The 10,391-nt window shown below is 42.0% G+C and overlaps 1 protein-coding gene across 2 annotated transcripts in view; it reads right to left on the bottom strand.

Moving 5' to 3' along the window:
* Positions 1 to 4,076: 4,076 nt before the first annotated feature.
* sh2d3ca (SH2 domain containing 3Ca) overlaps positions 4,077 to 10,391 on the bottom strand; it is a 57,590-nt gene continuing 51,275 nt past the window's right edge. For both annotated transcript variants that reach the window (XM_084383773.1, XM_084383774.1), the window contains 6 exons: positions 9,541 to 9,670; positions 9,205 to 9,320; positions 8,556 to 8,727; positions 8,300 to 8,411; positions 8,009 to 8,215; positions 4,077 to 6,788 (listed from right to left, as the gene is read on the bottom strand). In XM_084383773.1, coding sequence (XP_084239899.1) covers positions 6,613 to 6,788; positions 8,009 to 8,215; positions 8,300 to 8,411; positions 8,556 to 8,727; positions 9,205 to 9,320; positions 9,541 to 9,670 — 913 coding nt within the window. In that variant the 3' untranslated portion in view covers positions 4,077 to 6,612. The remainder of the gene's footprint in view (positions 6,789 to 8,008; positions 8,216 to 8,299; positions 8,412 to 8,555; positions 8,728 to 9,204; positions 9,321 to 9,540; positions 9,671 to 10,391) is intronic.

The following is a 10,391-nucleotide window of genomic DNA, read 5'->3' as shown; positions in this document are numbered from 1 at the left end:
ATGCTTGCATAGTCTGTGACACACTGAAGGGAAGTGAAGAGACCTTTGATATGTGTTCAGTTTTCTTGGTCTTTGTTGGGACTTGAGCAGCAGCATGCTGACTGAGCAGTTTTTAATGGTATTATTGCATGTGACTGTCTAACTGCTGTAGTGTAGGGACTGTGATTATTTTTTTAAGCCAGATTTGAAGTTGTTTTTACCCAGTTTTGATTGTGGGCTTCTCAGATATTTTGGCAAGGTTAAATTACCTTGTGCACTTGTTTGTCTGTGTAACTACTAAGTCAAACTCTGTAACTTCTAAGCATTATGGTGGTGCCCCTGTTTGTAAGCCTTATTCTGTAACTAACTACTTAGCATAATGGTGGTGCTCCCATTTATTAGCCAAGCTCTGCCCCCATTAATGAACTTAACTTTATCTTAGAAAATCATTATATTGGAGAGTCATTAGTTTATACAGCGCTCTCCCTCACATGCCCTGTTCACGTGCATGTATTTGCATTGTGCATGTCAATATAAAAGTGTGAACAGGCATGGTATGAGTGTGTGAATGCACATCTGTCTCTCTCGATCCCCTCTCTCCCTCCTTACATACATCCTCAATCATACGGGTGACAGTTCCAGTCCCAGTATACAGGCGCTGGGAGGATGAGGTGGGGGTGGGAGGGGGTCGGTCAGAGGTTTGAATTGCAAATCCGCTGCCTTCTGTTGGCGTCCAAGCCTTAGCAGGCCCTTCCCTTTCTACATTCATGTGTTAATGAGGAGTCAGTGCAGGGGCAGATAGACAGATCGACCAGGGGCCTGGCGGGGGGTGAGGGGAGAGCGAGGCGTGGGTGAGGAGGCAGGCGGGAAAAAACGAGGGGGTCCTTCCATGGTGGAGGCCCGATGGAAATTTTGAAAGATAATAAAGACATGTTGTGTAGGCTACCATTTGTGGTCGCTGCCTTTTCATCCAAGCTGGGGCGAAGTGTATGGCCACAAGTGAAAACAGTCATGGGGTGAGCACAGAGGGAGGTAAACAGGCAGAATATGTGGGCGTGGGTGGGATCGTTATGGCTGTACATTTCATGAGTGATCCAGGGATGATCACACCATCACTGGGTGTCACAGCACATATTGCTAAGCTGCCTTGAAGTTCACGTAAAGCTGTGGATGGTACCCCACAGCATCTTGGATTTCTTCTGCTTGATTTATGTCAGTCAACAATAATGAGACATCACATGTTTTATTAGATGGTTGCAATACATTTTATATGATTCTTATTTGTTTTACAGGTGTTGATATGAAACACTTGATTTTAAATCAAGATGTCTAACTTTAACTTTTGTGAATGAATCTAATGTTCTTAATGCTGTGTTTGTAAAATCTGAATACACATTGCCAAGTAATATTCAGGGATCTGCTCTCATCATCCAGTGCCAATATTCATATACCCTATACACTAAAGTTTTCTTCATGCCTGACTCACTAAAAACAAGATTTGATATGAGATCAAACATTTTTTATCAGATTTTTTACATTAGATCACTATTTTGTTATGTGGAGGAGTAGTGGTGACCACTGACGTGACAGATGCTGTGTTTTATATATATTTCTAACCTTTGTCCCACCCAAACTTCAGTCAGCCTCAGCCTCGCCTCCTAAAAATTGGATTTGACGGAAGCCATTTCTTGAAATTAAGAAATCAAGCAAAATCACAACCCTAAATCCACTAGAACGGAGGCAATATCCTCATATTTCCCATATCTCTGCCTGAGATGGACGTCAAAAGTCAACGCTACGCAGCCAGTCACCAGCTATAAAGCAGACAGGGTCACACATGATCAGATGACAATGACCAACACAATGGATTAGCTGTAAAAGGACTGGGGGGGAGAGATTAGGGGTGAATTGATGACGGCTGGCTGGCTGGTTGGCTGGCAGGCAGGCAGGCAGGCCCGGGAGATCTTGGGTCTGTTTCAATAAGGAACATAAAGAGCTGAAATTAACATGTACCATGATACCAAGCAGAGAGAATCCTCTTAGAGATTACATCCATAACATGTTACGCCTATGGAACTGTATGGAAAGCGGAGACAAAGAGCAGAGTGAATGATGATTTTCTATTGTAGCAGATTATGGGGGATCCTATTCTGTTGGATGCCATTGTATTTTGTTTTGTTCTTTTCTGCTCGACATCATACCTCTCTTCATGACACAAATTGTCCTACTTTCTGTTTTTTTCCCAGGAATTTTTTCACCTGGAATAAACTCGACTCCCTCTCAGTATACCAGCTGCCGGGCCGCACTGCTGCCTCCATCATGAAGCAGCAAGAGCAACAGCACTACTCCTGCAACATCTGTGTTGTGGCACACATACACACGCGTGTTGACAAAAGCACACATTGGTACAAAAACATACGCGTGCACACATATGGACACACGCTCACAAATGCATGGATACACACACACGTACACACACGCACACACACACACACAGTCCATCTGTCTTTGTCTCCCTCCCACCGCCGTCACCATGGGTCTGTCTGCAAAAAAATGTGAGATGCTTCGCACAACACGCATGCTCAGTGCACCTCGTATGGTGCATTTTCAGTTAAACATGACATACATTGCAGGTTTTCATGCTTTATCAACAACAAGAACACTAATAGAGTAGAAAAGTGCTCAGAAGGATGTAGGATTCAGAATATAGTGGGCTAACATGGACGCTCTCATATACCTGGGGAGGAACCAGGAAGAACTGCCAGCCACCTAAACTGGAACAGGAACAGGATGCTAATATCTGCAGTTGGCTGGATGAGGAGTAACTGTATAGAAGAGAGGGGCCAGCTCTGGTTCTACAGTGAAATGCTGCCCCGTATTGGTGATAAAAGAGCAGTGCAAGAGATTGGCTCCTCCAGGATGAGGCTCCTTTTTACACTTTTTTACACTCTAAAGTAGTTGTTGCTAAGTATCCTCATTTATCTGCATATTTTTCTACAATAACAAGAAATGTAAAGGTTAAAGTCCCTTTGGTGCTTAAATAGCTTAAGGTTAAGTCTGACAGTATTGCTTTTTTCTTATTTGCTCATATTTTTTTATTTTTCTCGTAATTATTTATTAATGACTCCCATTAACAGACCACAACAACAATGTGTTAGTCAGTCTCGTAATGCATCCAAGCTTCCCCAGGCTGCCCGTGGCACTTGGAGCTAAACCCACTCATTCCTACCGAAGATGTAATTCTTTCTCGATTTAGGGGCAGAAACAGAATATAATCCTCAGATGAGTGTATAATCACCTGAAAACAAGACTCATTGTGTTTTTGTTACCTTAGAATGATTCTTTTATACGTACAGTAGGTGGGGGATCCTATTCCACAGTCTGCCATGTTTCTACAGTAGCCTGGAATAGACAAACCATCTTAATCACCATGTACTATTAAATCCTACACACTAGACCTTTAAAGACAGGTCACAAATATATAGATTCACTTTAAAACAGGACTTAAAGGGGCTCTGTGTAACAATTTGCATCAATATCCATGTACTAATCACTTTTTTATTGGCCATATGTAAGCAGATTGTAACCTGACAAGAAAAATGAGTCCTTCAGCTTCTCTCTCGGTTACCTACCTTCCTTGTGAAGGACTTGGGTCCGAATTTCAGAGACAGTCCAAATGATGTGACTGTGTGCATGTTCTCGGGTGCCTCGTCTCAGTGCATCTTCCCGCTCCACTACAGAGAGCAACAGTAGCTAACATTTGTTTTGAAACGACCAGCTTCCAGCACAACACAAAAGTTCCAAGGAGCCCCTTTAAATATTTCCTAAAACAGCAGTTCAGCAGAAACTGCAGTTCATCGTAATGAAGGTGCGTGTTGCAGGTCTTTGTCACAGAACAATAGGACATATCAGGCTTTGGCTACAATAAAACGGTTGGTTTAGGTCTTTTCATCGGTTTTAATGACTGTAAGAAAATAACAGAAAATGATGGAATAACCATACACCTTTAAAAAAAGCTGAATCGTATCATTGAAGAGACTCCTGTGAATGCATTCAGTTACACATGAATGTTTTCTTTCCTGAACAAAGTCAAACCATTTGACACAAGCAATCATTTTATTTGAAAAAAAGTGAATTGCTATGTACAGTACGTAAAAAAACATGAGATCAGTCCTGAAACATTTTGTCGTCTTTTCAAGTTCATCTCATACAGCCCTGCTATAAAAAACAGGAGAATCCACACACTGTCAGAGCATTCCTGTACAACATTCAACAGAGGACAAATATAAACATATTACATCATCGTCATCAGTTTTTCACCGTCAGTGTTATCGGACATTAAACCTAAACCAGTAGGTTTGATGGCTGATAACAGTGACATCAAACATTGGTCTCAAAACACAGAGCAAATGTGTTTTATCCCCCTGTGTGTGTGTGTGTGTGTCTACGTCTTCCTGTTATATCATATTACAATTGAAGATTCAGTGTTTTTTGCTGACTAAAGATCGCCCCCTGTTGGACAACAGTGGGAACTGGCACATGGCTCTTCACCTCATGAACTGATCTGTACAGCTGACCCCCTAATACGTGACTAGAAAGCTGGATCTCTCATACGCAACTCTCCGATAGAGGGATAATTTCAGAATAATTTGCGTTTGATTGATATCTGATATGACTTTCATTCATATATAGGTTATCAATTTTGGTGGGGTTAAGGAAGAAGATAGATATTTAAAAAGAAGGCAATGCTGGGGGCTAAAAGTGGAAAACATTCTGAATGTGTGTCTGTTCCTCAGGGGTCTCAGCCCTTGCTTGAAATGATTGCATAGCTCTGAGAGTTGGCTCCAGCCCTCTCAGGCCGACATGCCGTTAATACAGCAATGATTTAACACTGAACAGCCGACCAAAATGAAATCCCACAGCAATAAAAACATTAGGATCATTTTCGCAGTATTGCCGAAACAGAAATTCAAAACACACAACCGAAAGACATCCTCCGCAGTCGTGCTGGGTCCTTATTCGATTCAGTTTAGGAACTTTTATTTTTTCATTCATTGGTTTTAAAAAAAGATGGAAGATGACAGATTTCTCTGTCTGTTCAGTATCAGCACAGACGGGACAGATCGTCGCTGTATCATCTGTATACTTCTCAAGTTTGACACATTTAAAATACATGTTTAAATGAGTTGTTTAAAGGTGCTATATGCAAGAATTGGCCACCTGCTAAATGCATGCTCCAAACAACTCCAAAAATAGCTACTGACTGTAGCTGCTGTTAGCCAGTAAGCTCAGTTAACTGTGCGGCTAGCGAGCAATGCTGTTAGCTGATTCTGCCCAGGCTGGTAGCTCGGAGCACCGGCGGGGAGTGTTGGTGTCGTTGACTATCATCTCTTGAGGTACAAAGTGGCTAGGAGCTAGCTGGTTAGCATGCTGAGTTCAATCGATATCACTGCAACCCAATGCGTCTTTGACGTGACGTCAAAACTCTTTGTTGAGAATCTTTTTGAACATTTTAAATGCAAATTCTTACATATTGCACCTTTAAAGCAACATTTTACTTGGTATAACATTTATAGCAGCATGCAACACTTTCTGCAAATGTACAGACTGAAGCCACAGTCGTACCACAGCATGTTTATAAATGTTTGTATACTAAGTGAAACATTGCCTTAACTCCATTCAAATATATCCCATTTCCCTCTGTCTCATAGTGCTGTTTTTAGCTAGATTTTGTGCACAAGACACGCAAATATCAAAAATATTAGTCGCACAGCTACAACAGAGGGAGGCCGCTTTGTCCTCTTAATGTTTTAAACAACTCGCAAAGCCCTCGTATTATAAGTTGCTGCATTACTTCTGCAAATGTTTCATTTCTGATACATTTATTAATGCATGCCTGATACATTTTTAATGGGATTCAATGGGACTGCTTGATACATATTTAATGAGGTTTGATGAACATGGTTCCCTAAGAATGAGCACTGACAGATTCTCATGAGTTTGGTGAAGCAACATCCATGATGTTTAGATCTCCTCTGATCAAAACAAACCAATTAGGGAAAAAAAAAGACATGAAACATTAATGACACACAGAAATGAAGGAATGTAAACACACACACGCTCACTCATACGGACGAAACATCTATATATGAGCTATGTAAGTTATTGTTATCATTTCTGCTACAGTGTGTGACAGCAGTTGAAACAAGAGAGTGTCTGTGTTTTATTGGAGCAAAGCCAAGCTCTGTTTGGCCCTCTGGAGACACCGTACACATGTTACTGTTTGTACCAAGCAGAGGAGCTGGTCACCAATCTCTCCCATCTTCTTTTCTGCTCAGCTTGTCTCTTCTCTGATGCCGTTTAAATATTTCAGCACTAAGTGAAGTCCACAGGGAGGAACAGGAGTCCACAGCGAGTGCAACACGTCTTACAAGTGAGACCCTCTTCTCTGTTTCCCTACTGCTCACCGCACATGCTCTGTTAGCTGCCTCTTCATTCACTGTCACCCCTTTTCAGTGTTCACGCTGGACTCTTCCACATCATCCGTCGCGATGCAAAACAAGACCGTACCACGATGAGTGGCGAGTGCAGATGGGGGTGTTCTGGCGATGGGGGGGGGTGTCGGGGCGGGTGCTATAGCTCGCTGTGGCGCACAGGAGGCTCTAGCTTGTGCGACAGGGCGGTGAGGACCTTGTCGAACTTCTCGTAGCGCTCCGACTGGCTGCCCTCGGAGCCGCGGCTGCCCCACAAGAGACGCATCTGGAACTCCGTCTGGAAGATCTCGTGAATTTCGGCTCGCTCTTGGAGTCCTGGAGAGGAAAGGAGAGGAGAGGATGTTATTCTTTGCAGATGGCCTTGCAATCATGATGATCATGGTAAAAAAAGGTTAATAGAAAGTTCCATTATTGGATGACAAAATAAAAACAAGACTGTGGACAAACTAAAACTGAACTACAAATAAGTTTGTCAAGAAAATAAGGAACAAAATAAAGTTAATACATGAAAAAGTCAATAAACTTAACTAACTTCAATAAATTACACAAGTCTTTAGTTTCTGTTCCTCTACTTATAATAAATGAAACAATACAGAAAATCACCTTATCAACATTGTGATAAACAAAAATAAAAACCTACCAAATTAACTAAGTACCAACTGAAAGAAAACTTGAAAATGATACTAAAAATTAAATATGGCCTAAAAAACAAAAAAGTGGTGAAAATCCAAAACAATTATCATTCTGTGTGTGTAACTCAAAAGTCCACTAACTAGTCTTTACTGAGCCTTTAACCACATCTCTCTTTATCAGTGCTCTTCTCTCCTATATGTGACCAATATTTCCCTCCCTAGCCCGACCCTAGGTGAACTAAAGACAGCTTCTGAACGCAGACATCTTAAGCCGAAAACAATTTAAACAACGATACGAAGTAAGCCTCTCGACTTTGGCTCGTGGCGTTGTTGATGAAGGGGTCAGACTGAGGTCAAGCTGATCGATGGTGAGATATAACAGAAAACAGAGACGTGAGCGGATAGCTATTGGCACACGGTTCAATAAAGCAGTAATGGCCTCAAACTGAGAACCATTGGGGAGGTATTAGGGATCAATGCAGTTAACATACTGTAGTAGCCACACACACACACACTCACACACAAATCAGTGATGTCGTTATTAACAGTTATACATTAGCAGCATGAGATGTAACACAAAACCAGCTGGACAACAACAACAAATGAGTCTGTGTTGAGGTCATTTCTGAGCAAGGTTGACTGTGTTAATGAGTTTAAACAACACAGCCTCTGGGTTAAAAGGGTGGAAATCTATAAAAATATCTTTTCATTTAAAAACGAGAATCTACAACCATGCTAACAGTCCTGTGAGGGGTAGTGGTGAACAGCCCAAACACCTGACTGACCAGCAGACCAACAAACTATTAGATACTAGACGTTGCCATACATAGACTCTGTAGTATGGCTAAAAACAACACAGATGTCGACTCAGGTCACGCTTCCAAAGACTGTCCTCGGCCTTACCCTGCAGTTTGGTCTCAGTGTTGGTTCTATAGATCCCCCCGTGATGAGCGATGGTGCGAGCTGCCTCTAGGTGGTACATGACCACATCTACTCCCACCTCGGCACTCTCCCAGGGCTCCAGCGCGTCCCCAACAGCCATGCCCCGCTCCAACAAGGACAGGACGGGAATGATGTGGGGGAAGGAGGTGTTGGACAGGGCGCTAGACTCTGTGAGCAGAGGAGAGTTGAATAAATAAGCAATCACACAAATCTGTAAGAAACACATAACAACAATGTAAACTAGGGTCTCACCTTTGCCGTCGTTCATGTTCTTCATGAACGGTTTGAGCTTCTTCTCATACAGAATAGCGCCCTCTGTGTGTCTCTGGCGTAATGTCACCCACGTCTGCTCCAAGCGGGAAATCTGAAGTAATGAGTGAAAACAACACAAATTTAAACAATACATCAGAAAAGACTCTTTGATTTTCGTCCAAACCCCTTTCCATCGGTTCAGTTCCAGTTCACGCACCTAATTTGGTGGAAAACAGGGTGTGTGAGTCTGCTTTACCTGTGGCAGCTCCAGGGCTCTCATCACAGCAGCAAAGCCAAACATGTTGCCCATGGTGCTTTTCAACTCTGCTGCCAATTGGATGGTCTTGTGGAGCAGGGCCGCCCTCTCCTCTGTGCTTCCTGTGCAGCCTAGCAAGTCCACTGCCATCATGATCGACATGGTGTAGAACCTGAGAAAAGAAGAAAGATACTGTTCAATAACACTGAATCAATGAAGGTGAATTATCGCTGCTGATAGAGAAGAAGAAGATGTTGAGCCGAAGCCTATTTTTAAATTCACATTGTGGCAGGTTGTACTGTGTGATGCAATCGGATGGAGCCTTCGGATGTTGATGAAATATAAATTATTTCAAGTCCTCAAGCAAAGTTAAGGAAGAGGAAGTCACGCAAAGCTGTAAACCCCACTTGGATGCCTCGCATTTAGTTTTTATTGTTTGCTTTCAGTAACATGCTGTTACACTGAGAAATATTGACGCTGTTGTATAATGAAAGAAGAGGGAAAGAAGAGGTGAAACAGGGGATGAGAAGGCAGAAAAGGGATGAGAGATTCAGAGGGTGACGATAAGAACAGAAGAGAGAAGAGAGCAGAAGATAATCAATATGTGAATTAATGAAGTGAACAATGTATTAAAGGAGACAGTGTGTACCTCTCCAGCAGGTCAAGTCTTAGCTGGTGTCCATGTGGTAGCGTCAGTAACTCCAACCCTGAGGACACTCCCATCATCCTTTGCGTCTCCGAGGTTACGCCTAGTATTCTGGCCACCTGTCCAAGAGTTAAACAATAATTAGTTGCATGTGCATTGTGTGTGCAGGTATTTGTTAGTTTGTGATGTTTGTGTGCTTAATGTCATGCGTCTGACTGATGTTCACATTTCTGCATTTACTTTAGGGGATTGTGCATATGTGTGTGTGTGTGTGTGTGTGTGTGTGTGTGTGTGTGTGTGTGTGTGTGTGTGTGTGTGTGTGTGAGTGCGTGTTTGTACCGTGCAGTCCACCATGGTGATGTGTTTAGCCGCGGTCCTTGCATCCACCTCAGCCAGCAGCTCTTTGACTCTCTTCAGCACCGACATCTCCAGAGGCTTATTCTCAGCTGGCATAAGGCAAGACTCGTACCTGTGCAGGAGCGATTACAACGTATTAGAAAATACTGAAGCGGGACACGAGCACTGGCAAGCACTGCAAGAAAGAGTGTTGTAAAGATAAATAAGCTACAGCAGAATGTTTCAGACTCTTCGGCTGCGAAGTTTATGACTGTAAGCTTGTGTAGTAACAGTGGTCGACTGATCTTTAACACTGATATTGAAATTTGGGATGAATAAAAAATCTTATAACAATATATACAGTTGTTTTTTTAACATACACACAGAATATTTTTTGATGAGGATACCTTAAATTTTATTGTTAAAGATTCTTATATTTTTATTTAGTTTTAAATCTTCATTTTCAACTCAGTTTGGTTTAAATTGGTTTAAATTAGTTTCCAGAGTATATTTTCACAACTAGTTTCAGCTTTTAGTTTACTATAATAACCTGTGACGTCATTTCTGTTGTGCAATTTCTTGTTTGTTATCAGCCGACATACTATGCTGACACCAGTAAATCTGTGAAAGGCTAAATTGTGATTATATGTTCAGTCAGATGTTGAATTAGTCCCCCAGCTTGTTAAGCAGTGCCTTTATTGAATCACTTGGTTTCTATTAGTTTGTGCCTTTGTCATCTGAGCCTATATGAACTGATACGACACATTATAAAGCTAAGAGCTGAGCAGTTTCTAGCAAGGCAACTAATATATCAGCAGCAAAGCTATTAACAGCCTCTGTCATATATCTGGAAG

This window comes from Pagrus pagrus, assembly GCF_965226575.1.
Source record: "Pagrus pagrus genome assembly, chromosome: 19".
NCBI lineage: Eukaryota > Metazoa > Chordata > Actinopteri > Spariformes > Sparidae > Pagrus > Pagrus pagrus.
The sequence above is the reverse complement of the archived record's forward strand: the minus strand, read 5'-3'. Positions and strand labels throughout refer to the sequence as shown.